Consider the following 27,362-nt stretch of genomic DNA (forward strand, 5'->3'; position numbering starts at 1 on the left):
AGTTGTACAAAAATTCTATACAAATGCACTTTCAAATTAGAGACAACTTCAAATGAAAGCTTACTCTACTGGTTAGATTTAGAATTTGAACATGGGCTTTACCAGTATGAGGTTAAAAATGAATGTACTTGTGTTGGAGAGATATTTTTTAAAGATTTTATTTATTTATTTTTAGAGAAAGGAAAGGGGAGAAAGACAGGGAGAAAAACATCAATGTGTGGTTGCCTCTCACACAATCCCAACTGAGTACCTGACCCACGATCCAGGCATGTGCCCTGGCTGGGAGTGGAATCAGCAACCTTTCGGTTCACAGGCCAGCGCTCAATCCACTGGGCCACGCCAGCCAGGGCATGGAGAGATTTTTGATTCATGGAGAAAGGAGACTATCCTGTTTTGGGTCCACCTGATACTCGTTGACCGCCGTGGTGCGCCTCAAGACAGTGGGCGATGTATGGTCCTTTGGTCAAGGAGATTACCAGTAACTGGGGAGATGCGAGGCATGACCACAGTAAGGCACAGCGCTGTGTTATGAGTGCCAAAGAGGGGGCAGCAAAACTCAAAAGAAGCTTAAAGGAGGGAGAGGCCAGAGGATTTGTGGGAGAGGCTTTGGTTTTAAAAAGGTGACCTTAAAAGGCAGATTATTATAGAAAATGACGGAGAAGACTGGGGCAAAGGCTTCAGTTGGGAGAATTTCAGCGGGTTGTGAGGAAACCAGTGTCTTCCTCACGTGTTCGTAGGGACCCCCCTGCATGGGTCTATTGCAACATTTATTCTGAGAGATGATAGTGGTCTCCCTCACGAGACTGTAATTTCCTGAGAGACAATTAAAATCCTCATTACTTGAAGATTCTGTATTTGTGAGTTTGTATCGCAGCTACAATTTATTTGTAACCCCCAAAATCAATACTTGGAGCACTTTTGCCCTAAGTAACAGACATGTGCAGAGTAATGAAAACTTTGCGTTGCCGGCTGAACATTTCCAGCCGAGGGAAACAAGGCCACACTCTGTCTTCTTGCTTTAACTCGTCCGGTAAGCAGGTGCCCTTTTCACAGCCCATTCGGTGTCATGTTCTTCAGTTTTATGCTTTGAGCTGGTGACTTTGTTTGCAATGGCCCCTGAGCAGAGTGCTGCAGAGCTATCTTGTCTAGTGTTCCTAAGTGCAGGGAGGCTGGGGTGTGCCTGACGGAAAATGTGTTTGATAATCTTCTTAGTGCTGTTGGCCATGGGTTCCTTGTTAATGAAGCAACCACATACATTCAATAAGGTGCCTTTAAACAGAAACACACACAAAACAAGGTGACACAGTGATCAGTTTATTAAAATGTTCTGAGCAGAGGCTTTCAGGCACAAAATTTTCTGTTTCCCCTAGGAGCAATAGTTCAGTGTTTACTAATTCACTGTTTGCAGTGACGCTATAGAATGTAACTACCCAGAGTAATGAGAATTGTATCTGTCAGTTCGGTGTGCTCAGCACCTAGTGTTTGGCAGATGGCACAAGAGGTTTAGGAGCAAATGCCTGCATATGGAATTGGGAGGAAGAAACCAGCTCACTGGAAGTGTTAACTACTGAGTTCGGGGACTGGGGTATTAATACCATGCAGGCAGTGGGAAGCCGTTTGGAGCCTTTCTCCTCGGGTGACCTTTGGGTGTTGGTTGAACATGCTCGGTGGTGTGGTGAACAGAATGAACGACCTGCGGCCGTGCTCTCGGGGAGCTACTGCAGCAGCTCTAAGGGGCCTTCAGGAAGGTGAGTTTCCCAGGGGTTTACAGGATCAATTGGAACTGAGAGAAACTGAAGCCACGAAACCCAGTTGTGTAGCTGCTGCAGCAATCCTGATACGAGGTTGTAAAGACCAGAATTAGGGTGCTGCAGGGAGAACAGAGGAGTATCCGGGTGGGGGGGATATCGAGTTACTGTGAAGTAAACATCAGCAGTCGATGACTTGGTGCCGAGGGAGGTGGAAGCAGAAGGGACAGAGAGAAACTCTGAAGTCTAAGTTTTAATTTTGTCCCTGACTTTGTTAGCTCCTGTGTTTGCAGTTTTCCGAAAATGTTTTCCTCCTCGAAGGTTGTTACTCTGTAATGTCCTGAGTTCTTTTACGGCATTAGCAGAGGGGTTACAGCCCTCTTCCTTTATAAGGAACCAGCTGATGAATTGCTTTGGGTTTGGGGCAAGAGCTGGGGCAATAGATCTGATTTTCATAGTTAATTGTGAAATTTTGCCAGGTGGAGAGGGGCCCAGAATTGAGTTACACTTTTTGTTTAAACTGAAAATGTGTGCCATCCAACTGACTTCCCCTCTAATGATAAGTTGCACCCAGCATTGTAGAGGTGAATATTACTCCTGAAGATTTCATTCCTACGTTGTGGGAGGGTCACAGATCTATCATTTCATTCACTGAGAAGACGTGTATGGAAAAATACGGAGACCTGGGACCCGCATTAATTATGTTTTCGGTAGCGTATGTAAAGCAGTAAGCTAAAAAGGTAGTAAAGTAAACCCTTCTTTGTAAAGTGCCCTGTGTCTATTTTTAACAGTTTCCATAAATCGAGAAATAAAGCTTTCTTTTCACTCAGTATGATATCAAAGAGCTTTAGGTTTAGGTTTAGTTAAACTTTAGGCTAAAATACTTTCTCAATGCACTTTTTTTCTTATTAAAACTTATTTTTTAAAGAAACGGTTTATATCTTATTATAAGTTATTTGCATTACCAGTTTTACATGGTTATGTGAAAATGACATCCTACTTGGAACCATTGGAATAATACATTTTTTATCTGGAAAATTCATCTCAGATAATCAAGAAATGTAGATGTTTTTATGTTGATTTTCAAGAAAAAATGTGAATGGCATTTTAAGCTAGTAGTATTTATTCCCTCTGTGGCTAAATACCACATGTGTTTAACGCAACTTGAGGTTAAAAATTAAAGGAATCGTGAAGTTCTTTATCTTTTCTCATCTGCTTTGAGTTTAACATATCTTTCTGAACAAAGCCATGTTTGTAGAGGATATTAAGTTTTGTTTAGCCTTCTCCTCAACTGTAAGTGCTCCGTGGTCCTTAATGCGAGGTTCTGCTCCCCGGACTGATTGACATGTAAACAGAAGACAGATGGTACAGAGATGACTCTGATGATAATTCATTTTTCAGCTAGTCATGAAGATGTTTTGATTACAGAGTATTTAAGTAATTATAACACAGTCTGCAATGAAAAGGGAGCACACGGAAAACAGTTACGTGTTCTTCGTGCCTAACAAAGGACGCACTGTGGTGTAATGATTTTAATTCCTAATGCTAGATTAGGACTGGAGGAGTTTAAAATATGTCACATTGTAAGGTAAGTCAACTAAACACAGACCAAATAAAAAAGGTAACTGCACAGTTTGGAGGCATAAATATTTGTTTTGGGAAGTATTTAGATGTTACTATATGAAAGAAACCAGTATTTTTGCATTTAGGTAACAGTCTGTGTACAGCTAATTAAAAAATTACATGGCTGGGTTTTAAGTTTATGTGAATCGTAGTTACCATGGAGCTTGCTTTCTGTGTCATGAATTTAAAACTGAAATCAGAACTCTCACCATGCAACAACATGCTATATTCCTACTGTTGTTAAAGTTTGGGGGGGAAAAATCCAAGCAAAATAACAGAAAGAGAAAAACTAAGTAGAATTGTGGGAATAGATAGGACACTTAAATTTCCATTTGCACATATGAATTAGTTTATATCTCTATTTTTTTTGTTTCACAATAGGATAATTGCTCGCTTAGATGGAGTTCGTTTGTTGTGGTCCTTGCTGAAAAATCCCCACCCAGACGTGAAGGCCAGTGCTGCCTGGGCCCTGTGTCCCTGCATCCAAAATGCTAAGGTAATAGCCCCCAGGTCAGTCACTTCTGGGATCTCTAGTTCTGTATTGAATAATGCCACCACAGGTCACTAATTGCTTTTGACTTATTTTTGGTCAGATTTATCTGGCGGGAAAGAGTTCTGAATGTGCCAAAATGATTTTTGAGCAATGCCTTTTCCTGGTTGGTTTTTAAATGCCAAATGAAACTGGGCTAAGATGGCAGTGCTTAGGAAGTTCTGCCTGGCTGGTACAATTGAAGCAAGTACCCCAGGTAAATCAGGGTGAAGAAAAGTTGGCCATTTTAATCTCTTGGGTGGTAAGAAATTTGTCTGCATTCATTAGCTGCTTGCAGAAGCACAAGACTGTTTCTATCTTATTTGTAGCCCAAAATGACAGTGAAAGATCACTACATTTTTTGTTACCTTGAAAAATTACTAAATTTTACACATCCCACTTTTTTATTTATCAATAAAGACTGGATATAAAAACCTCTAGATGAAAGTTTTACATGAATGAAAACGCTGAACTGTAAGTTTCTGAAGTCTTTTAGTTCTTCATTTGTAAATTTCATTATCTTTAAAGATTTCTCTTCAGCCTGTTTCAGTTATCTTAATTTTTTTTGCTATAGGTTTATAGATTTCCCTTTAAGACTCTTGTTGCTAGAGATATTTCTGTCTGTTGCATATTTTTATTTTATGTACTTGCTATTTATTGATTTTAGAGACAGAGGGGAAGGGAAACAGGAGGAGAGAGAGAAATATTGACTTGTTATTCCACTCATTTATGCATTTATTGGTTGATTCTTATATGTGCCCTAACCAGGAAATGAACCCACTACCCTGGCATATCAAGATGGTGTTTTAACCAACTAAGCTACCCAGCCAGGGCAATCTGTTGGATATTGTTATCTAAAGGATTTAATTTATATAATAAATATGACCCTAAATATCATCCTAAATATTTGTGACTATAAAACAGTGTTTTGTAAAAAGTGAACGGTGTTGTATATTAATAGTAGAGGGAGACCTATTACAAACTGGCTAATAGAACCATTTTTTTATAACAGAAAATGATAAATAAAAATAAAACACCTCGAATGTCAACCCACTGCACCATGGACAACAGGGTGGTAGTACAGTCCCGTCATAGCATACAGTGCAGCAGTAAAAAATGAGTGCATTTCAGCAAGGTGTGTACATCAATGTTGACATACCTCATAAACATACTGAGCAAAATAAAAGTTGCAGAAGTAGATACCCAATATCATTCTTATTATACAGGATTCAATGGGAATTTTAAAATGCAAAATTTAAATGATATTATTTAGGGAGCAAGAAAGCAGCCTGTTGGAGGAAGATCACTATACCCTCCTTGAAGCACACCCTCACTGGTTACCAGCCCAGCCCCTCTAGCATGGCATGAACCCCTACAGAAAGCTAGTGCTATTGGAGACAAGCCAAGATTAGTAAGAAGAACTAACTTCAGAGGAAACAAAGATAATGTAAGAAATAGAATGTAACATTACATTTTAAAAATAAATTTCCTCAGAGTGACCTAAGGGGAATGTTATGCCCAACAAGGCTCAGAACAAAGAAAGAAGTATTCATGGACTAAGACAGTGGTTTTGTAAGTTAAAAATATATTTGGCAAAACAGTAAATTTAATAGAAGAGACAAATACTAGATTGGATATGACTAAGTAATTATCTAGAAGATAAAGTCTAGTAAATAACTAAGAATGTAAAGTAAAAAAAAGAAAATAGGATTTGAAACTTGCAAAAATAAAGGCAGCGATTGAAAGGAAGAAACAGTCATTAAAAAACGTGCGGGGTGGTGGTACGGTGGGAGTTTCTGCGAACTGAATAGGTAAGGAGAGATTACAGTCTTCAGATTGAAAGGACCCACTTAGTGCCAAGCAGGGAAAACACAGTTATCCCTGCTAGATACAGATTCAAATTTGATGTTTCCAGAACCTAAAGGAAAGAAAAAAGTTACATAAGAACAAGAATTATACCAGTATTAGACTTAACATTATTTGCAACAAATTCTAAAAGAAAATGGACTTTTAGAAGAAAATATTGTTTATCCTAAAATATATACCCTGCAAAACTAGCATTTAACTGAGTGTAGTATAAAGACAGAATAAAGACATTTTTCTTTTAGAATTGTCAGGACTCAGGAAGCTTATCACAAATGAACCTTTTCTGAAAAAAATAATTACTTTAGAATATTTTCCAACAAAACATAAGATTCTAAGAAAAAGAATAACACGAATTATAGAAACAATAATGAACAAATAATTAGAATTTATAGTTAAATATGAATTTGTGTTGATAATATATCTTTCAAATTATTAAGAATTTCTTTAAAAGTAATAGTATAAAATAAAAGCAGATAATATTATCACAGTAACAATTCATATGATTTAAAAAACACATTAAGTAGTGGAAAGCAATAGGTAAAAATATACTAAAGGTTTTTACTTTTTCCAAAGAAGGATGTTATGGATACTGGTTGATTATCAGTAATTGCTGAAAATAAATTTATTTTTTATTCTTATTTTTTGAAGATTTTGTTTATTTATTTTTAGAGAGAGGGGAAGGGAGGGAGAAAGAGAGGAAGAACATCAATTGGTTGCCTCTCACCTGCCCCCTACCGGGGACCTGCCCCAAAACCCAGGCATGTGTCCTGACTGGTAATCAAACCAGCGACCTTTCGATTCGGAGGCCGGCACTCAATCCACTGAGCTACACCAGCCAGGTCTGAAAATGTAAATTTAAATGTAGAAGTCAATATTATCTTTGGTAAGATACCATTTTATATAGATAATATTTCTACTTAGTGCTGTTACTATGTGTAAATTATACCTTTAGTCTTATGGACTTTATAACTCCAAATCAGCCGGCTTATCTATCTGGCCTTAGGAGATGTTCCAATATGTTCGTATTCGTTATTCCTGCCCAGGATTTCTGCCCTGAACAGCTAACTGATCCCCTGTGCTCACAACCTGAATGAACCACACTCAAACTTTAAACACAACACAGCCTGCCTGTCTTCCAGCCCTTGGTCCCAAGGCCTAGACTAGGTCCAGGCCTCGGAGAAGAGCTCCTGTTTGTTCCATTTCTCTTCGGTTCACCTGCCCACTGCATGCTCTGAACTCCACCAATTCAGTGTTTTTGAATTCTTCTCAAGAAGAAACTTAGTTCCCTTACCACTCCTGGGGGAAAGATGGACTGATGAAGAGATCTCTGCTTGTTCCCTTCACTTCAAGAAGATTTTTTGCGTGATTCCTTTGTGAAGAAAAATCCCTATTGCTCCTGAAAATATAGGCCGTTTTAAACTTGGAGAACTTCAAAAGTGTAACGCTACAAACTTCGAAATCTGTTATTTGGTCTAGCACTCTGGGGGTATATTTTTAAAATGGCCTTGGTGCGGGTGCCATTTGGTGTGCTGTTGGGCGGGGCACTGCGGGGTGGCATTGGGGAGGCCGTGCGTGTGTGCGGGAAGGGCTGTGTGGCAAGTCCCAGTTCCTTGTGCTCCGTTCTTTAGGTGAACCTAAAACTACTCTAAAAATAGTCTGTTTTTTAAAAGAGTCTTTAAAAAGTCATTTGGAAGTCTTATTATTTAACTTTCTTTTATACTTGTTCAGTTTTGGAAGCTCTGAAGTGAAAATTTTAACTCTAATGCTTTGTTGCAGTCAGTGCCATCTTCAATGAGAAATTTAAAAGTTAAAAAAAGTGTTTTTCAAAATACACAAAACTAAACAAGTGGAAATGAAATGTATATAATTGCATTTTTAAAGGTTGAAGCATTTATACTTCTGAAGTCATTATAGCATAACACTGCACTGAGACTTTTGGGCCATGCCCCTATGTATTTTAGTAAGCTTTAAACAATGTTTCACATTTTGTTGACTAATGCTTTTCACACTAAACCAAATCAGTATTTAAAATGCATGAATTGTTGACCTATTTGTTTTATAATACTTATACCAAAATGAATCACAAATCAAAAACAGAAAAGCTTTTGTATTTGATTCAATTTTTAACTTATGACATAGGAATCTAAAGGTTGAATGAGCTTTTCTGTCAGTTTTACCCCTGTATTATATGGAAGGAGAGCAACATCGTCTGTTACTTTCTTTGGCTACCTTTCAGTAAGTGTAAAAGCCCCAAAATATAAAATGATGCCGGAGAGAAACATATTATAATGTTAATAATTAGTTATGGAACTCTGTTTATACTTATAAGCATTTACATTTAAATTTTCCATTTTGCCTTGAAGAGCTTTGTGGCAATACATAAATATAGTAAAATTAAAAGTGATGATTCAATTTAATTTCTAGGCATATCAAATAATTTCATTAATTCAATAACGGTTATTTAGCACCAGCTCTTTGCCAAACCCTGTGTAGGTACACATTATATTTCCCCCCCCCCTCGTTTTTCTTTTGCACCTTAATACTCATGCAATTAAGTTTCCAGTTTTTAAAAAACAGTGGGAGGCTAAATGAAACAAACTTTAATTTGAACCTTTCTAGAACGTTCTTTCACATAGGGAGAGAAAATAGTTACCTCTAACCTACTGGTAAAAATTTGAGCATATTTTCCCAGGGATGTGTTTAATAATTAACATTGTGTCATAGGTGAAAGGGCAGCATTTGCATTGGTCGTTTGTAAAATAATAGTGCATTTTACAATCAGTTGCCTTTTAGATTAGCTTAAATAATATGGGTTAAGAGACTTGTAAATGTCTATATGCATGGAGTTCTTTTATGATCTTATTTTACATCATCCTCCAAAAGTTATCCGACTTGATTATATTCAATTTGGCATCTTCCAGAAGCATTTTGTGTATTGTTTTTAGGTAAATTAAAATTGTTTCTAATAGGATTATAAAATCTCAGGTAGAGTAGGGGCAGGAGTGTTTTTGTTTTTGTTTTTGTTTTTTGAGTATGCTGGGCTCCCAGCTTGCCGTGAAATATTAGAACCAAATGAGATCTTGCCAGAGATGTTGGCCCATTCTTTCCTCCTTCTCCCTGCCACTCCCCCATTCAGGTAAGGTAATGACTCAGCTTTCTAAGAAAAATTGCCTTTTACTTTTTAAGAAAGCATTTCCCCTTCTTTTACATAGGATACTTTGCAAGTCATTTTAGACTTATTAACTTATGAGTCATAGGATTTGGCATGATTTTGAAATAAATAACTTCTTTGTCTGGGCTAATGGCCCTGACAGTAATGCTGCAGAAACCAGCCATTGTCGATTGTAGCTAAGAGTGATGCGAATGGGAGGAAAGCGCAAGCGTGTCTTCGGACAAGTTAGTGCCCCGTCAGGGTCCTGCGGCGACTGTCGGGCATGGTGAAACCTGAGCGTACAATGTACATGTCCATGTGGAATGGATATGGTGAAATGGCCATTGTGTGAAACAGATGTTACCCATTTTTTATATTGTTAACAGCATATGTATTAGAACGCGTTGTCAGCTCTATCTGTGAAGAAAATGAGATGTAATAATTAGTTCTAGTGAATGTGTTGCATCTTTTCCTACTTGGAAATATTTAAAGCTGCCTATCAGTGAATGAGCCAGGCAACCAAGTACCACAGTCAAAGACTTCAGTAATGCATTGCGGGGTAATTGAGACAAAAAAGATTCATGATGTAAGTTTGCATGTAATTATTTTGTTACTATGTGCATAAAACAAATAGAATGTAGGATTTTTCTAGTATCCTACACTTTCACTAGTTGACCAGCGTGTCAATTAAAAAGCTTAAAAATGTCCTTCATTTTGAAGAAAGTCAGTATTTAATAAATAGTTTTTGGTAGCTTATCAGCGATAAAGAAAATCTATTAGTGAAAAGGTATGTTTTGCCAGCTTAATTATCTGTCCTTTTTTTATATGATTAGAAAATCAAATTATGAAATGTATGTCTGTTTTATGGTCTTATATAAAACTCAAAGGACTATCTAAGACAAAAAAAAGAGCATCTTTAGCTTAAAAAATTACTCAGTGTTCAGTCTATTAAGAACTGAAAAAAAGAGAGCTGAAATAAAGTGAACTAATTACAAAAAATTCACTGCGTATTTTTCAAATGTTTATTTCAAAGTGTACCATTTAAAGTGTTTTCTGGGTTAGACTTAAAGAAAGTTTATGTTGTCGTTTTTCAGTTAAGATTGCTAAAAAGGACAGACATCCCGAGGTTTGACCTCTGTAGTGAGTGATCTTATTTAGTAAACTTCCAGAGCTTCAAGTCTGCTTGCAGACAAATAACCGCTTTGTGAAAGTGTGAGAGATTTGTAAATGAAAGTGAAAAGCTGTTCCTTTCAAGCTGAACGATCAAACACATTTTTTGAGAAAAACAGTGGTTGAACAGGTGTTTAGTATTAGGAGGTTGTGATGTAAAGAATGCAACAACCGAATCTGGCAAAAATCCATGTAGTGGTAAATTCTTTGTTCATAAGAAGCAAAACTCTATGCTGCAGCAAGTCAAATCAAATTTGTGCAAAATGCAGAATCTCATGTAAAAATGTATAATTGTGTTACATCATTTACAATCATTTTCATGCCTTTTGCCAACATTTATATAAAAATATCATTGCTTTTTAATACTTTTTTGTGAATATTGCAAAATAGTATTTAATTTCCTCAGTTTCTTTCATTAAAGACTAAAAGTATTTATTAAGAAAAAAGTAAAAGTTAATATTTTTATCCCTTTCAAAAGAAGTGATTCACATAATTCATATTAATTTGTAATCACCACTTCCTTATAAGCTAGATAGGAAACAGGTATTTTTATTTTAGAATAAGTATTCTGAATGTGTAAGACAAGTTATAGAATTAGTAAGAAAACTTAAATAATCTCTTTCAAATCAGTAATATATCTATGAGATAATTTTCCTTGTAAACTTCTTAAACTTAATTTTGCCACTTGTTTAGAAAATAATGCCTGGTTTTGAATGTTGATCTTGGAGGAAAAATATCTCTGGTAATTTTAAAACCAGTGGCTTAAGGATCAGCTCCAAACAGAGAAGCCAGTCAAAGACATTTGAGAATGATTACTCCAAGGAGAAGAGAAGAAATTAATTTCTGTGAGGTCCAAACACAAGCTTGGGCAATTTTAGTCAGGAATGTCGAGTGCTGAGTGTAGATGAGGCCAACTTCCCGACTACAGGTGTGACAGAACACAGCTGATCAAACAGGACAGGATTTGACATCACTCTCTGTTTTAACTTCAGCTGCCCAATGAGCCATGCCCAATCAGTAAGCCACAGAGAACCTGGAGAAGGCTTGTGTAGGCATAGCAGTTTCATACTAAGAATCCTACCGTAAACACATTTATGAGCTTGGATTTGGTCATGTTTGGGCCCTAGAATGTATAGCTGTCCAACAATGTGCCAAAGACTGTGCACCTATTTTTTTTTCCAATCTAAAATTCTTTAAAATGTAATTTGTGTTTTTCATGCTGCCTACCTATTTTGAGTTGCTATCATTTTTAACTCACCAAATATGTAGTTCTCAGTGTGCTGCCCATCTGGCCCCCAGTTCCTAAGATCCTAAAAGAACAAAGTGAACCACATTACAAATTATTTTCTGTGTGCCAGATTGTCAAGTGGGGATAGGAAGGGGCAAGACAAAAGAGAGGGTGTTAAGAAGCTTCCTGTCAGATCACAGCTGAAAGTGTTACTTTTGGTATTTAGCTGGAAGGGGGGAGCAAAGGGACTTAGACATTGAGCTTAATAACTGGAGAACAAAAAATAAACCTGTTTGCTTCACCAAGAAGCTACAGTTCTTCACGTCCTAGGGGATCATAGCATTCATAACATTGTTCCACCAAGGGTATTAACACCCCTTTCTTCCCCTCCTCCAGCACCAGATTGTTGGGGGGCACAGGGGAAGGTGCTGGACTATACAGGCCCATCAGTCTAACTAGGGGGTGTAAACCCATTTGGGGCTGGCAAAACCTTGAGCAGTTGATTGGTCATTTTGAGGGGGCACCCGGTCTGTCCCAAGCCCAAGCTGATGTAGTCCCAGGGGAACAAAGAATTTTCTCTCCCTCTCTCTCTCTCTCCCCTACCCAGTGACGCACTCATCCCATTTGTTCATGTGCTCTCTCACCCAGGAACACATGACTATGTGGGTCTAGCAGCTACCGGGCCAGTAGCAGATGGTGTGGGCTCCAAAATGACTAAGTGCTCTCCCTCTTGTCGGATGACCCACGCTTGTGTGGTGCATGCACCTATTCTCTCCGAAGCCACGCGGCCTTGTGCTGCAGGAGGGAGCATGAACACTGCAGCACGGCAGCGGAAACAAACACCGGAAACAAACACCAAGCTGGCCAGACGCTAGACTGGACTGCACTTTAACATGGAGCAGAAACTCTGGACACTGGCTTTTGCTTTAGCCTTGCCGAAGATAATGTTAGAACTTTTTTATGGCAAGACAGATGGAGATAAGATATTAGGAAGTCAGGAGTGAACCCCTTTAACTTTACATCATCAATAAACCAAATGACAGTCCCATCCTCCTGTGCCGGTCTCAGGAAATTCTCTTCCTCTAGACACTGCAAGAACTCATTTTCCCCCAATAACAAAAGGACCACTATCAACAGGTCAAATCTATTGCTTTCACTTGAATTTTTCTCCTTCTCTGCTACTGCTTTGCTATTCCATACTTGTCAGCCCCAACTTCAAAAAGGACTGCAAGGGAGTTTACTTGTCTAGGAAGTAGAACAGAGATGTAGTATACAAAATTGAAAGTTACAACTGAAGGTATAACCTATTCTAAATAGGTGTATACAAAATTGTGCCAACAATTAACTACTTATGAAACCATTTACCCATTTAATTTTGGAAGTACAGTTATCAGTAATGTTACTTTATTATAGGACCTCATCCATTAAATTATTACATCATTCTATCTACCTTAGCCAGGAACACTCAGGATCACACGTTGCACTTGATCACCATCAGAATTCATGGCCTCAGATATCTCACCGGGACCTTGGTTCCTTGTCACCAGGTGGTATCCCTCCATTTCTCTAGGCACATAGCTTCACACAAGAAATATCCACAGGCAACAGTTAGTAGTAGTATTTTTCTGTCTCCTTGCATGGACGTGGAAGCCCTTTTGCTACCCCTGTTTTCAAGAAGTGAACTATATTTGGGTTCCCTCTTTGGAATACTTCTATTATACTACTTCTAGACCCTAAACTCAGGATGCTCATGACTTCAGCTACATTGTACTTTGGATTATTTTCTTCTAGGAGTATTATACTTCAAGGTTTACAAGGTGTTTAGTCCATTTGGAGTAATTTTTTATACGATATAACATAGGGTCCAACTTCATTCTTTTGCGTATGAAATTCCAGTTTTTCCAGAATCATTTGTTGAAGACTTTACTTTTCCAATTGAATGTTCTTGGGGGCCTTCTGGTCATGACAGTATGATTTTGTTAAATATCATTTGCAAGAATAGCCAAGGGAGTATTTCTGGGACTCTGTTCTATTTTGTTGGTCTACATGTCTGTTTTTATGTCATTATCACACTATTTTGATTACTGTAGCTTTGTAGTAAGTTTTGAAATCAGGAAGTGTGAGACCTCCAACTTTGTTCTTTTTCAAGATTGTTCTGGCTATTTAGGGTCCTTTGAGATTATGTATGGATATTAGGATGGCTTTTTCTATTTCTGCAAAAAAAATTGTGGGGATTTTGATAGGGATTGTATTGAATCTATAGATCACTATGGGTCGTATTGACCTGTTAACAGTGTTAAGTCTTCCAGTCTATGAACACAGGATGTCTTTTTAAATTTTTTATTGTTTTTTAATTGTTGACATTATTACAAATGTTCCCCATTTTCTCCCCTTTGTCCCCTTCCACCCAGCCCTCACTACCCCTACCCAGGACTTCACCACATTGTTGTCTGTGTCCATGGGCTATGCATATATGCACATATGTTCTTGGGCTAATCTCCTCCAGTCACCCCCACCCCCTCCCTTCTGAGATCCATTAGTCTGTTCTATGTATCCATGCCTCTGTTTTTATTTTGTTAGTTTATTTTGTTCATTAGATTACACATATGAGTGAGATCATATGTTATTTGTCTTCTTTCTCTGACTGGCTTATTTTACTTAGCAAAATAATCTCCGGGTCCATTCATGCTATCGCAAAGGGTAAGAGTTCCTTGTTTTTTATAGCCATGTAGTATTCCATTGTATAAATGTACCACAGCTTTTTTATACACTCATCTACTGATGGACATTTGAATCATTTCCAGATCTTGGCTGATGTAAATAATGCTGCTATGAACATAGGGGTGCATATATTCTTTCTGATTGGTGTTTTGGGATTCTTAGGATATATTCCCAGGAGTGGTATTTTTGTGTATGGTATAAGAAAACGGTCCCATTTCATTTTTTAATGTTCCTGACCAATTTTCCCAACACCACCTATTGAACAGACTGTCATTTCCCCATTGTATATTCTTCCTTCCTTTGTCATAAATTAATTAACCATATAAGTGAGGGTTTATTCCTGGGTTCTCTATTCAGTTCCATTGATCTCTGTGTCTGTTTCTGTACCAGTTCTGATTTTATTATTATAGCTTTATAGTGTAGTTTTAAATTAGGGAGCATATACTTCCAACTTTGTTCTTTTTCAAGATTGCTTTGACTATCCAGGATCTTTTGTGATTGTGTATGAATCTTAGGAGTATTGTTTGAGTTCCAAGAAGAATACCTTTGATAGTTTGATAGGATTCAGTCTACATTGAATATGTAGATTGCTTTGGGTACTATGGACATTTTAACAATATTAATCATAAAGGACACATGGACAAAATCAAGGGGGAGGGTGGAGGTGAAGGAGGGAGGTGGGTTTGGCTGGGGTGGGATGAAGGGATGGGGAGAAAATGCAGACAACTGTAATTGAATAACAATAAAAATTTTTAAAAAACCATATTAATCCTTCCAGTACATGAGCATGATGTATCTTTTCATTTATTTGTGTCCTCTTCAATGTCTTACAATTTTCAGAGCACAAGTCTTTTATCCCCTTAGTTAAATTTATTCCTAAGTATTTTATTCTTTTTGATGAAAATGTAAATGGAATTATTTTCTTAACTTTTCCTTCTGCTAATTCATTAGTGTACAGAAATGCAACAAATTTCTGTATATTAATTTTGTATCCTGCAATTTTACTAAATTCAGCTAATTCTAATATTTTTTGGTGGAATCTGTAGTGTTTTCTATATATTGATATCATGTATCTGCAAATAATGACAGTTTTACTTTTTCTTTTACAATTTGAATGCCTTTTATTTATTTTCTTATCTGATTGCTCTGGCTAGGACTTCCAATATTATATTTAACATAAGCAGGGAAAGTGGGCATTATCTTGTTCCTAGTCGTATAGGGAAAGCTTTTTTTCACCAGTATGTTAGCTGTGTGTTTGTAGCTATTGATCTTCATGAGGTTTCCTCCTATATGATGAGTTATGTACAGTTTTCAAGGTTTTCTTTTGTCTTTCATCGTTTGATTATGATGTGTCTAGGTGTATAGTTCTTAGTTTAATGTATTAGAAATTCATGAAGATATTGGTTATAGAGGTTAAAGTTTCTCATCAGATTTGTAAAGCTTTTGCCATTATTTCTTCAAGTATTCTTTCTTGTTCTCTCTCTCCTCTTCTTCCAGAACTCCCATATATGTATGTGTATTGGTGTCCTGTTGGTCCCTGAGGATGTGCTCATTTTTTTTTATTTTTGCTCTTCAGACTAGGTGATGTGAATTGACCTATATTCAACTTTACTGAGTCTCTCTTCTTCCTGCTCAAATCTGCTGTTGGACCCGTTTAGTGAACTTTCTATTTCATTTCTTGTACTTTTCAAGTCCAGTATTTCTAATTGATTCCTTTTGTGTAATTTAAATCTCTTTACTGAATTCCTCTACGTCCTGATACATTATTATCAGACTTTGATTGTTTAAGCATGGTTTCCTTTAGTTCCTTGAACTTATATATATAATAGCTTATTTAAAGCCTTTATCTAGTAAGTCCAACATGGTAAAGGCTTCCTTAGCATCCAATTTTATTGACTGTTGTTTTTTCCTGGAGCATACTTTGGGACTCACTTTGTTTTGTTTTGTTTTTGTTTTTATTTTATGTCTCATGACTTTCTGTTGGACATCATTTTAAATAATATAATGTAGAACGTCTGGAAATTAGATTTCTCCCTTCTCAGGGGTTATGTTGTTGTTGGTTTGGGTTTTTTCTTTTGTTTGTTAGTTTGTTTTTGGCTATTGTTTGTTTGCTAGTGACTTTCTTGGACTAATTCTGCAATGTCTGTATTCTTTGTCAGCATGGTCACTGGGTTCTCTGCTCGGTTAGCTCACTAGTTAGATAATGAGTTGACAGAGATTTTCTTAAATGACTTGCAACATTGGGTTTCTCACCCTTTGGTGAGGGGCCCTGTGTGCGTGTTCTGGTGCACATTGGACACTCCAGCAGTTTACAACTCTGTCTTTCCCTTCACTTCTGCTTTTGTAGAGGCTCAGGATCAGCCAGAGGTGAGCAGGTAGGGCTCTCTCAGGTCTTTTTTGGGCATGTGCATAACCCTGTGTGCTTGCATGTGGCATTTTAGGTCTCCAGGAATATGTTGGAGTTTTTCAAAGCCCTCTATAGACATCTCATTTCCAAGATTTTCCTTTTAATTGTTTGTCTCAGCTGATATTAACATCTCAAACACATTTTTGTTAAATAATTGCCACTGATAGACTTTCCTCACTCAGTGAGCTGTGAGGTAAAGACAAGCCTTTGGAGTTTGTCCTAGGTGTTACCATTCAGTCTAAGTAGTGATCATTCTGTTGGAATGGCACTCTTTTGGGAGCTCCAAATCTGTTCCTCCCATTCCGTGGCTGTGAGGCTTCCAGCTTTCCCAGGTACCATGGCTGTAATGCTCTTGGTTTTCAAGGCTATTACAGAGCCAGGGATGGGGATGTGGGAATAGGCAGTTAAAAGAATACAGAGCTCACTGTTCTTACTAAGATTCAGGCATTTTTCTGGAATAAACATTCACATAAGCTTTTCATTTATTTTGACAGTTATGAAAAAGTTGATTTTGCCATTTTTTGCCAGAGTTCTGATTGTTGTTATATAGGGTCAGATCATAGAGGATCAGGATGCCTCTGTTTATTCTTAAACTAAATATGGGCATTTGGGTTAATCATTTTTACAATGATGCTATGCTTTTGGAAGTAAGAGCAATGCACTTTGACAATTGTCCAGATTGGCTATTCTTCACTTAGGATACACAGTACCTTCAGAGCTTTAAATAATATTCTCACACAAGGGCCCTATCCCTGTTCTATATATTGAGATTAAGACCTACACATTCATATTTCTAAGAAATCAACTCGTGATTATTATGTGAAACCTGGGCTGGGAACCACTAGTCTAGATCTTACTCATTTTGAATTCCACAACATAATATAATGCCTTATATTTCTGAGGGTCCTAATCTGCCAAATAAATGAATGAATATATGAATGAAAGTGTTTTGATGGTATAAACATAGATTTATTATCTAATGACAAAGATGTATTTTTGCCAACTTAATCCTTTTTAGATTTTAAAATAGGATTGAATATGTAGTAAAATATTTATTGCTATCTCAATTATGTATGTCAAAATAATTAGAAAATAATACTGATAGCAGCTATTGTCATATTCCAGGCACCTTGAAATATGCTTTTATGTATCCTTTTAACAACCCTTAAGAGAGAAATACTATTATTAGTTCTATTTTACAGAAGAGGAAATTGAAACTTAAAGAGAAGTTAAGCAGCTTGTTCAAAGCCATATAGCTAATGTGATGAAGCTGGGATATGCCCCGGTATTCTCACTGTCTGATTTAAACTCTAAACTCAGTGGTTATCAAACTTTGATACATGTCGGCATCACCTAGAGATTTCTGTAGACGCTGGCTCCCACTACCAGACATTCTGATGCAACTGGTATGGGGCACAACTTGGGCTCTGGGGATGTTAAAAATTCCCCTGCAGCACACTCCCATGTGCAACAAAGTTTGAGAACTAATGTCTGAGAAACTGTATTTTATACTTACCTAAGGAATTTATTTTAACATCAGAGTGGTTGGATAACTTTTTTACTCCAAAATATCCAGATAGCTTGCTTGGTTTCTCAAAGTATTATATAAAATTATATGAAATTATAATTATATAATTATAAAATTATAATTATATTTTCAAGGAAATATATAATATTTCCAAGAGGTAAATTGAAAATTTATCTTTTCCTTGAAAATTATTCAACCTAATTTTGCTAGAATTCCCATAAGTGCAGGATGCGGGAATCCTGGCCGTATAATAATTCATTTGTAAAAGATAGGATTTGGGCTGATTCAAAGCTTAATGTGAACAAATGGGGTAAAATGACTGCTGACATAGTGCTTACAGTCTGCCACACTAGCAGAAGCACTGTTTCTAGCTCACAGAATATAAGAATTCCGCTACCCTCTGCCCTAGTCAGACCACATCTGGAATTCTGTGTTAATCTTTGGGCACGTTTTAAGAGACACATTGATAAATTCTAAATGAAACCTATGAAAACCACTTAATATGAAAATTAGTCAAAGGTACACATTGCATAAGATAAGGTGAACCAGATACCTGGCTTCAAATATGAGAACATTCATGCAAAGGAAGATTAGTTACAGTTAGTATATTGTGATATTTTGGGTTAATTATGAGGTGAATTGACTTATCTGCTGAACTGGGAAGCTAAGCACTTATTTATACAAAAATGTGATGTAACAGACCCAACAAGTAAACTTTACAAAACAATTGGAGACTCTGTTTTGTTTTTATAAATACACTATTTCATATAGTTCAGTATTTTTTCTGTCATTTTATGGTCTCAAGTGTTGTTCTTAGCCTGATCCATGCATGCAGTGCACTCTTCAGATGCAACTGACTAGATCTTAACAAGAAATTACTTTACTCATCTTAATCTGTGGGTTACTGAGTACCAGTGAGAAAATTATTTAAATACACAATATTTTAAAATTTAAAATGTATATATATATATATATATAAATATAAATGCATATATATTTATAAATAATAGCTTTTTATGATATGACAAATTTGTTTAGCACCTGTACTTATTATAAACTTCTTTTAAATGCATCATTGCTTAAGAATGTCATATAATTAACTCTGTGAGCCTCTGGATACACAGTAGTGCCTCACGGTTTAGACCTCCTGATTAACAGGATATTGCAACTAAAGCAGCACCAGCACAGGACATAGTAAAAGGTGACAATCACCATTGCCTGTGGTTTTTAAGAAAATTATCTTAAATCAGGCTAGGGAAGTGGAAAAAAATCATGAAATTTATTTTCGTTTTATTTCTTTCTTTTTCTTTAGTATACTATTACATATTTTTGCAATAAGGTCGACTCAATTCAACAAAACAAAATCAATTATAACAAAATAATAGATGGTTTTAAAATAATATTGATATTACTAATTTTGTTTTCAAATAACTTTTTTTAACCTTTTTTTTATTGTTGTTCAAGTACAGTTGTCTCCCCACTCCCCACCACCCCAGCCATCCCCACTTCCCACCCTTGATCCTACCCCCCCCTTGGTTTTGTCCATGTGTCCTTTGTAGATGTTCCTGAAAACCTTTCCCCCTCTTCCCCCACCCCCATACCCCCTCCCATCTCTCCTCTGGTTGCTGTCAGTTTGTTCTTAATTTCAATGTCTCTGGTTATTTTTTGCTTGATTGTTTGTTTTACTTTCCTTACATATTTTTATGATTTAATTGGATAAAGGTGCTCTCAAAATATAATGCATTTTCTGCTATGTTAGACTATGAGGACCGTATCATTTATTTTACCTGAAATTTATTTATGTTTTCTTCAGTTCAGAAGCAAAGGGGTGATAATTGATGTTCTAATTTTGATTTTTGAAGAACTACAGTGGGAAGTGTAAAGTAATTCTAAATCAGATATATAGAGAGATTTATTTATTTAAAGCTGCAGGACTTACTTACTAGGACCAGAACAAGGGTAATTGTGATAGAGCTATAAGACTGTTTTCCTTGAGTATACAGTGTGGGGCAAAAGTAGGTTTACAGTTGTTTCTATGGGAAATGATACAAGGATTAATAAATAATACAAAAATAAACTCTGTATTTCGTGTACTCACAACTGTAAACCTACTTTTGACTCACCCTGAATATAGGTTGTATTTAGAATTTTAAAAATGTTTAACTTATTGAATATACTTTTAGAATAAGATTTGCCTGTTTAGTTTTGGTTTCTTGACATTCTATTCTAATGTGAATGTAGTATTTTTTAAAATTTTTACATGTAATGTACTATTTTAAAATCTTTTCCAAATAGTATATTATGCATTGTATGATCTTACATGGCATAAAGCAGGATTTTTGTAGATTTTCAGGATAAAAATGTTTGCCTTAAGTCATGTTGCACTTGCTTATATGTGCTTTAAAGTTGTATTATGTACAAGGTCTGCCCAGAAAATGTCCAGCCATTGTTAATATAACGAGAATGGTTTGTGCAACATTGATGTAATCTGGCAGCCAAGGAGAATGGACTGCAATGCGCATGGGTAACAATGATGACTTCACTGCACTGGTCAGTGGGGCAGTAGTTGCTGTTGAGTGAGCATGTGTACTGTGTGGCCATCACATTCAAAATGACTGAGAGAGTAGAGCAATGAGTCTGGATCCAAATTTGCATTAAGCTTGAACATTCTTCCATGGAAACTAGTCAAGTGATTCAGAAGGCTGCAGCTCTGGGCAACTGGTGATTGGCAGCTTTATCGTGACAACATACCCACTCGTGCATCATGTCTCAAACAGAGTTTTTGGTGAAACATCAAATCACCCAGGTGACTCAGCTTCCCTACAGCCCAGATTTGGTGCCCTGTGACTTCTGGCTTTTCTGAAAACTAAAATCACTTTTGAAAGGGAAGAGATTTCAGACCATCGATGAAATTCAGGAAAATATCATGGGGCAGCTGATGGTGATCCAACAAAGGATTCTGCAGAGTGTTTTGAACAGTGGAAGAGATGCTTGGAGAACTGCATGAGGTCCCAAGGTGCCTATTTTGAAGGGTCCTGAAGTGTCGTCATCCTACTTACAAAGTTTCTTATATCTCATATCTTCAATAAATAAATGTCTCTATTTTTTCATATTACATGGCTGGATACCTTCTGGACAGACCTCGTAATTCTCACCTCACCAGAAAACTGCCAGTTCTTTTTGCTGGAGGCAAGAGAGGGAGTTTCACACTCATTAGTTTAATTGCTCTATGCCAAAATATCTAGTTTTCTATTCATTAATCTTTAAATAATATTTTCCTATTTCATTTTAATAAAACTATTTTACTACTCCATATTCTTCATCTTATTTTTGTATTTGACCTAATTTTGTTTAATTTGAACTTGACATCTTTTCCTAGTATTCAACCATTCAAGCTTTACTTTAAAAGCAGTATGAAGGTGTTTCATGCTCTATTTTTTCAATTATTATTTTTGTTTGTCTTAGAAATGTCATTGGAAAAATAGCTCCATCATTTTTAGAATTGTAATCCTCTTAAGTTCTGAAGATTCTTCTCGCTATTTATAAACTAGGTGTAATCTGATAAACATAATTGTTGCTTCCAACAAGTTTAAGCCTGCAATGTATAGTGAGAAGACACTAAATAAGAAATCGGGAAATACAGAGTTTTTAGTTTAGTCACCAACTATTCATAAACCTTGAGCCTTCCTGTCTATAAAATTGGGATCTCATGCCTTCTTAAGGCAGACCTGTGAGGACAAGATGAGATATGTATGGAAGGCCTTTGTAAACTGCAAAAAAATTAGACCTCTTGTTATTACAATTAGTAGTAGTAAGGGGTTTTCTATTACAGATGAAAATTTTAATTGTGTATAAACCATATTGTACCAGTGGTGAAATTGGCAAAGACTAGTTTTTAAGATATGTGAGAAGGTGGAAAATGTGGTGAATTTGCCCAGTTGCCTAGCATTAATGAAATACAGTTTTGGCAGAGTAATTACTTTTTCCACCCTCAAATATACTGTCTCCCTTTCCATAAAAACTATGTGAGGCACGATGTCATATGTTTAAAATCTTTAAACTGAAAAAGAAAAAAGAAAGAAAAAAAGAAGTCTCACCTTCAAAACAAATAAACAAACTTTGGCAGGGTCTGCAGGCTTGAGTTGTAACGTCTCACTGTCCCACAGACTGTAAACATTACAGTTGCGCCGAGCCCACGATCTCATTGAGACTTTGGCTCCCTGTGTATCATACCATGCACCTTAGGAAGTTCTTGGATCGGAGGCAGATGTGACCACTTTCATTATTTTTCCCAGTTTTGTCCCAGTTCTGTGATTTACTGTGTTTCTACTGATAAAGCAGCAAGAGAACTAGGAAGTCCCAAAACTGTGAGAGTGACTTGATCATATCAACTTATATTCCATCTTACAGAGCTAATGCTCTTTACTTTTTAGTGTTTGTGACTATAGTTAAGTACTTAAAGTTATAGTCCCCTTATTTCTTTTATTCTTTCATAATTCGACAAAAATTTATTGATAGTCCCTTAAGTGACAGACACCGGACTATATTCCAAGAGAGAGTCAAAGAACAAAACCAGGGATCCCTTATGGAAGAACTCAGAAATTATTGGAAAAAGGATGCATAAGAAAATAATTACAGTATAATGAAAAATGGCTTTGGTATTTAAATGGCCAAGTTAGATTTTAGTGTTAGTTGATTTAGCAGCTCAACAATGTCATCAAGGACCCAGGCTATTTTTCCCGTTTCTGCTCTGCCAGTCTCAGTGTGACCTGTGATTATTCCTTAGTATAAATCCAGAAGATTCCAGAAGATTCCTAGGAGACATTATCTCAGAACTCACTGGCCATAATTGAGCCATAAAAAGCCCACTCCCGAACAAATCATTGACAAAGAGAAGGAGACTTTGAGAATAGGCCTAGTCCTGTCAAGGATGACTGCTGGAGTATAGAGGCACTGTCTCCTGATGCATGTGTGTGAGAGTTAGACACTCAAACAAAGTCAAGGCTTGGCATACACAAGGGAATGGGGACATGGATTCTGGAGAAAAACATCTACAAGGATACAGAGGGAAGGGAGTGACCAATACTGAGAAAGGGTGGGGGAGAAAGTATTATTTAAGCTACTATTTTAAACATGTATTAGAGAACAAGTTGATGGTTGCCAGATGGGTGGGGGGGTTGGGGGACTGTTTGGAAAAAGTGAAAGGGATTAAGAAGTACAAATTGCCAGTTATAAAAATAGTCATGTAAAGTACAGCATAGAAAATACAGTCAATAATATTGTAACAACTATAAATGGTGTCAGATGGGTACTAGACTTATCGGAGTGATCATTTCACTAGGTATATAATTGCTTAACCACTATGTTTTACACCTGAAACTAATGTAATGTATGCTACTGTAATTGAAAAATAAATTAAAAAACAGAAATAAAAAATAAAAAGAACAAGCGATGGAGAAATAGATGGTTAAGTTATTCTTGGAAGGAAGCTCATACATATGTCAAATACAATAGAATTTCAGGTGCCACAATAGAGACATGATTAAAGAGATACAGCATCTCAATTTAATCAAGAAGGGGAAAAACCTAGTTCATAAAAGTTTGGCTGAGAACGTAGCCTCTGATTTGAATATTCCCAAATAGAATAAAGGGGAAAGAAAATAATGTGAAGATACATTTGTATAGGAGGTTGGGCTCTAAAGTAAGTACATAAGAAAAAAAATCAGAGTTAAATGTATCCTTACATATTTCTGAAATCACCCATTCAGTTTACATGCAGTCCCACCATCCTGTAGGATTTTTAACTGTAAAGTCCCAGAACCACCATATTCGTCTAAAGGACAAAACAAAAGAAACTATGCCTACGTGGTCTATGCTGAAGACGATTCTGCTTTTAAAGTTACTTTTTAAAGAGGACTAAATATAAAATTATATTGTTTTTACTTGTCTGTAGGATTTACTGTATTCTATTTTAATATGAAACCTCTGTGATCACTTAAAAACAGGACTTCAAAATTTATGAAGCAAAAACTGATAGAGCTGAAAGGAGAAACAGAAAAATCCACAATTATGGTTGGAAATTTCAACACTTCCTTCTTTGAAGTCAATAGAAAAAAATAGAAAATAAATGAGGCTATAGAAGACCTAAACAATGGTACCAACCAACTTAAATATACCTGATAATTATTAAACATTCCATCCAACAACAGCAGAATGCATATTCTTTTAAAGTGCGTTTGGGACATTCACAAAGCTGGACTATATTCTGAATCATGAAACACACTTTAAGAAATCATAAAAATTAAAATCATACAATTTCTTTAACCATAATAAAATTAAACTGTCAATAGCTGAAAGATAGCTGGAAAATTCCCAAGTGTTTTGAAATTTAAAAGCATGCTTCTAAATAACCATGAACCAAAAAAAAACCGAAGTTACAAGGAAAATTAGAAAATATTTTGAATTGAATGAAAATGAAAACACAACATATTAAGCATTCTGGGATGCATCCACAACACTGCTTGGAGGAAAATTCATAGCATTAAAGACCTAAGTTGAAGAAGGAACATCTAAGTTTTTATTTTTAAAAACTACGGAGAGAGGGCAGATAAATCCCAAAATAAATAGAAGAAGGAAGTAATAGTTAGGAGAAGAAAGCAATGAAATTAAAAGCAGAAAAAAAAATAAATAAAAGGTTGGTTCTTGGGGGGGAAATCATTTTTATTGATTTTCCTTCCCAAGGAAAGAGCACTTCCTTCCATGTGGCATGAACCTGAGGGGAAGCAATAGTCACACCTGCAGAAATACATCTAGCCCCACCCTGTGGAGCTTAAGCTCTGCTGAGGAGTGTATCCAGAGCTCTTTCAGTGACTAAGCCTAACAGGCAATCTGTAAACAGAGGCAGATATCCGAGTGCTTTCAGTTCAGCTGGTACTCCCCCAGGCCTACTGCTGGTAAAACCCAGTCTTAGTGTATAGTTTGGTACTTCCAGCATGCCCTACGGCCCAGCAGAGGGAACCACAATCTGTGGATTGCTGATAGCTCCAAACAGGTTGTCCAGGGCCAGTCAGAGGCAGCATCCGATATAGGGCTGCACAGAGACTTTAAAGATCTTCCTGACACTAGAAACAAGCACAAAGAGGCAGACAAAAAGGGCAGACAAAGAAACACGCCACAAATGAAAGAACAAGAGAGTTCTCTAGAAGAAGAGCTAAATGAAATGAAGGCAAGCAATTCATTAGATACAGAGTTCAAAGTATGGATTATAGAAATGACCAAAACCATGTAAAAAGACATAGACACTATAAAAATGACCAGTCAGAAATAAAAATGCAATATATGAAATAAACAATATACCAGAAGGAATAAACACTATGTTAGATGAAGCAGAGTATAGAATCACAAATTGGAAGACAAAGTAGGGGAAAAACACTCAGAGTAGCAAAAAGAAAAAAGAATTAAAAAAATGAAGATAGTTTAAGGGAACTTGGGGACAATATGAAGCATAACAGCATTTATCATAGGGATTCCAGAAGGAGAAGAGAGAAAGCAAGGGATCAAGGACCTATTTGAATAGATAATAGCTGAAAACTTCCCTAACTTGAAGGAAAAGACACACAAGTCCAGGAAACACAGAGTCCCTAACAAGATGGACCCAAAGAGGTCCAGCACAAGACACATCATAATCAAAATGACAAAGGTTAAATACAAAGAGAGAATCTTAAAAGCTGCAAGAGAAAGGCAGTTAGGTGCCTACAAGGAAGGACCTGTAAGACTGTCATCAGATTTCTCAACAGAAATATTTCAGGCCAGAAGGGATTGGTAAGACATATTCAAAGTGATGAAAAGCAAGGACCTACAACCAAAGCTACTTTACACAAAAAGGCTATTATTTAAAATTGAAGGAGAAATAAAGACCTTACTAGACAAGAAAAAACTAAAGGAGTTTGTTACCACTAAATCAGTATTATAACAAATGTTAATGTGCTTTCTTTAATACTAATCTTAATAATACAAAGAAATAGAAAAACAGAGGAACATAGTTAAAAAATAAAATGGCAATAAATACATATCTATCAATAACCACTTTAAATGTAAATGCCTTTAAGACTACAATGAAAAGACATAGGGTAGCTAAAAGGATAAGAAAACATGACCTATATATATGCTGTCTTCAAGAGACCCACCTCAGAACAAAAAATACACACAGACTAAAAGTAAAGGGAAGAAAGATGATATTTCAAGCAAATGGAGAGGAAACAATCACTGGGATAGCAGTAGTTTCATCTGAAAGTAGACTTTAAAACCAAGGCATAGAAGAGTTAAGAGGCATAGAAGGACACTACATAATGATAAAGGGAAAAACCCAATGAGAGGCTAACCCTGGTAAACATGTATGTATCCAACAGAGGAGCACCTAAATATGTAAAACAAATCTTGATGGACAAAAAAGGAGAGATTGACAGAAACACGATCATAGCAGGGGATTTTAACACCCCATTGACATCCTGACAGATCTTCCAGACAGAAAATCAACAAGGAGTTGGTGGCCTGAAATGACACACTTGATCAAATAAATTTAATTGATATCTTCAGGGCATTTCACCCAAAAGCAGCAGAATATACATTCTTTCCAAGTATACATGTAACATTTTCTAGGATATACAACATGTTAGGACACAAAGAAAGTCTCAGTAAATTTAAGAAGATTGAAATCATATCAAGCGTCTTCTCTGACCAGATAGTATGAAACTAGAAATCAATCACAAGAAGAAATATGAAAAATACAGAAAAACATGGAGGCTAAATAACACTATTAAACAGTGAATGGGTTAACAATGAGATCAAGGAAGAAATCAAAAGATACCTTGAAACAAATGTAAATGAGAACTCAGCAATCCCAGAATCTGTGGGACACAAAGAAAGTAGTCCTAAGAGGGAAATTCATAGCATTACAGGTCTATTACAAGAAATAAGAAAAAGCTCAAATAAACAATCTAACTTTACACATAAAAGAACCTGAAAAAAAACAAAGCCCAAAGTGAGTAGAAGGAAGGAATAAAGTTAAAGCAGAAATAAACAAAATAGAGTCCAGAAAAAATATAAAAGATCAGTGAATCCAGGAGCTAGTTCTTTGAAAAGATAAGCGAGGTTGACAAATCTTTACCCAGACTCATCAAGAAAAAAAAAGTGAGAGGACCCAAATGAATAAAATCAGAAATGAAAGACAAGAAGTAAAAACTAACACCAAAAGATACAAAGCTTTGTAAGAAAGTGTTACAAATGACTATATGCCAACAAATTAGACAATCTGGATGAAATGGATCTATTCCTAGAAACATACGGTCTTCAAAAACTATATCAGGAAGAATCAGAGGATGAATAAACAGAC

General features: G+C 36.3%; 1 protein-coding gene across 6 annotated transcripts in view; it reads left to right on the plus strand.

The window, feature by feature from the left end:
• ODAD2 (outer dynein arm docking complex subunit 2) overlaps positions 1 to 27,362 on the plus strand; it is a 190,649-nt gene that overhangs the window by 113,143 nt on the left and 50,144 nt on the right. For all 6 annotated transcript variants that reach the window (XM_053923511.1, XM_053923512.1, XM_053923513.1 and 3 more), the window contains one exon: positions 3,753 to 3,867. In XM_053923511.1, the coding sequence (XP_053779486.1) occupies positions 3,753 to 3,867 (115 nt within the window). The remainder of the gene's footprint in view (positions 1 to 3,752; positions 3,868 to 27,362) is intronic.

The sequence above is a fragment of the Desmodus rotundus genome, chromosome 4, assembly GCF_022682495.2.
Source record: "Desmodus rotundus isolate HL8 chromosome 4, HLdesRot8A.1, whole genome shotgun sequence".
Taxonomy (NCBI): domain Eukaryota; kingdom Metazoa; phylum Chordata; class Mammalia; order Chiroptera; family Phyllostomidae; genus Desmodus; species Desmodus rotundus.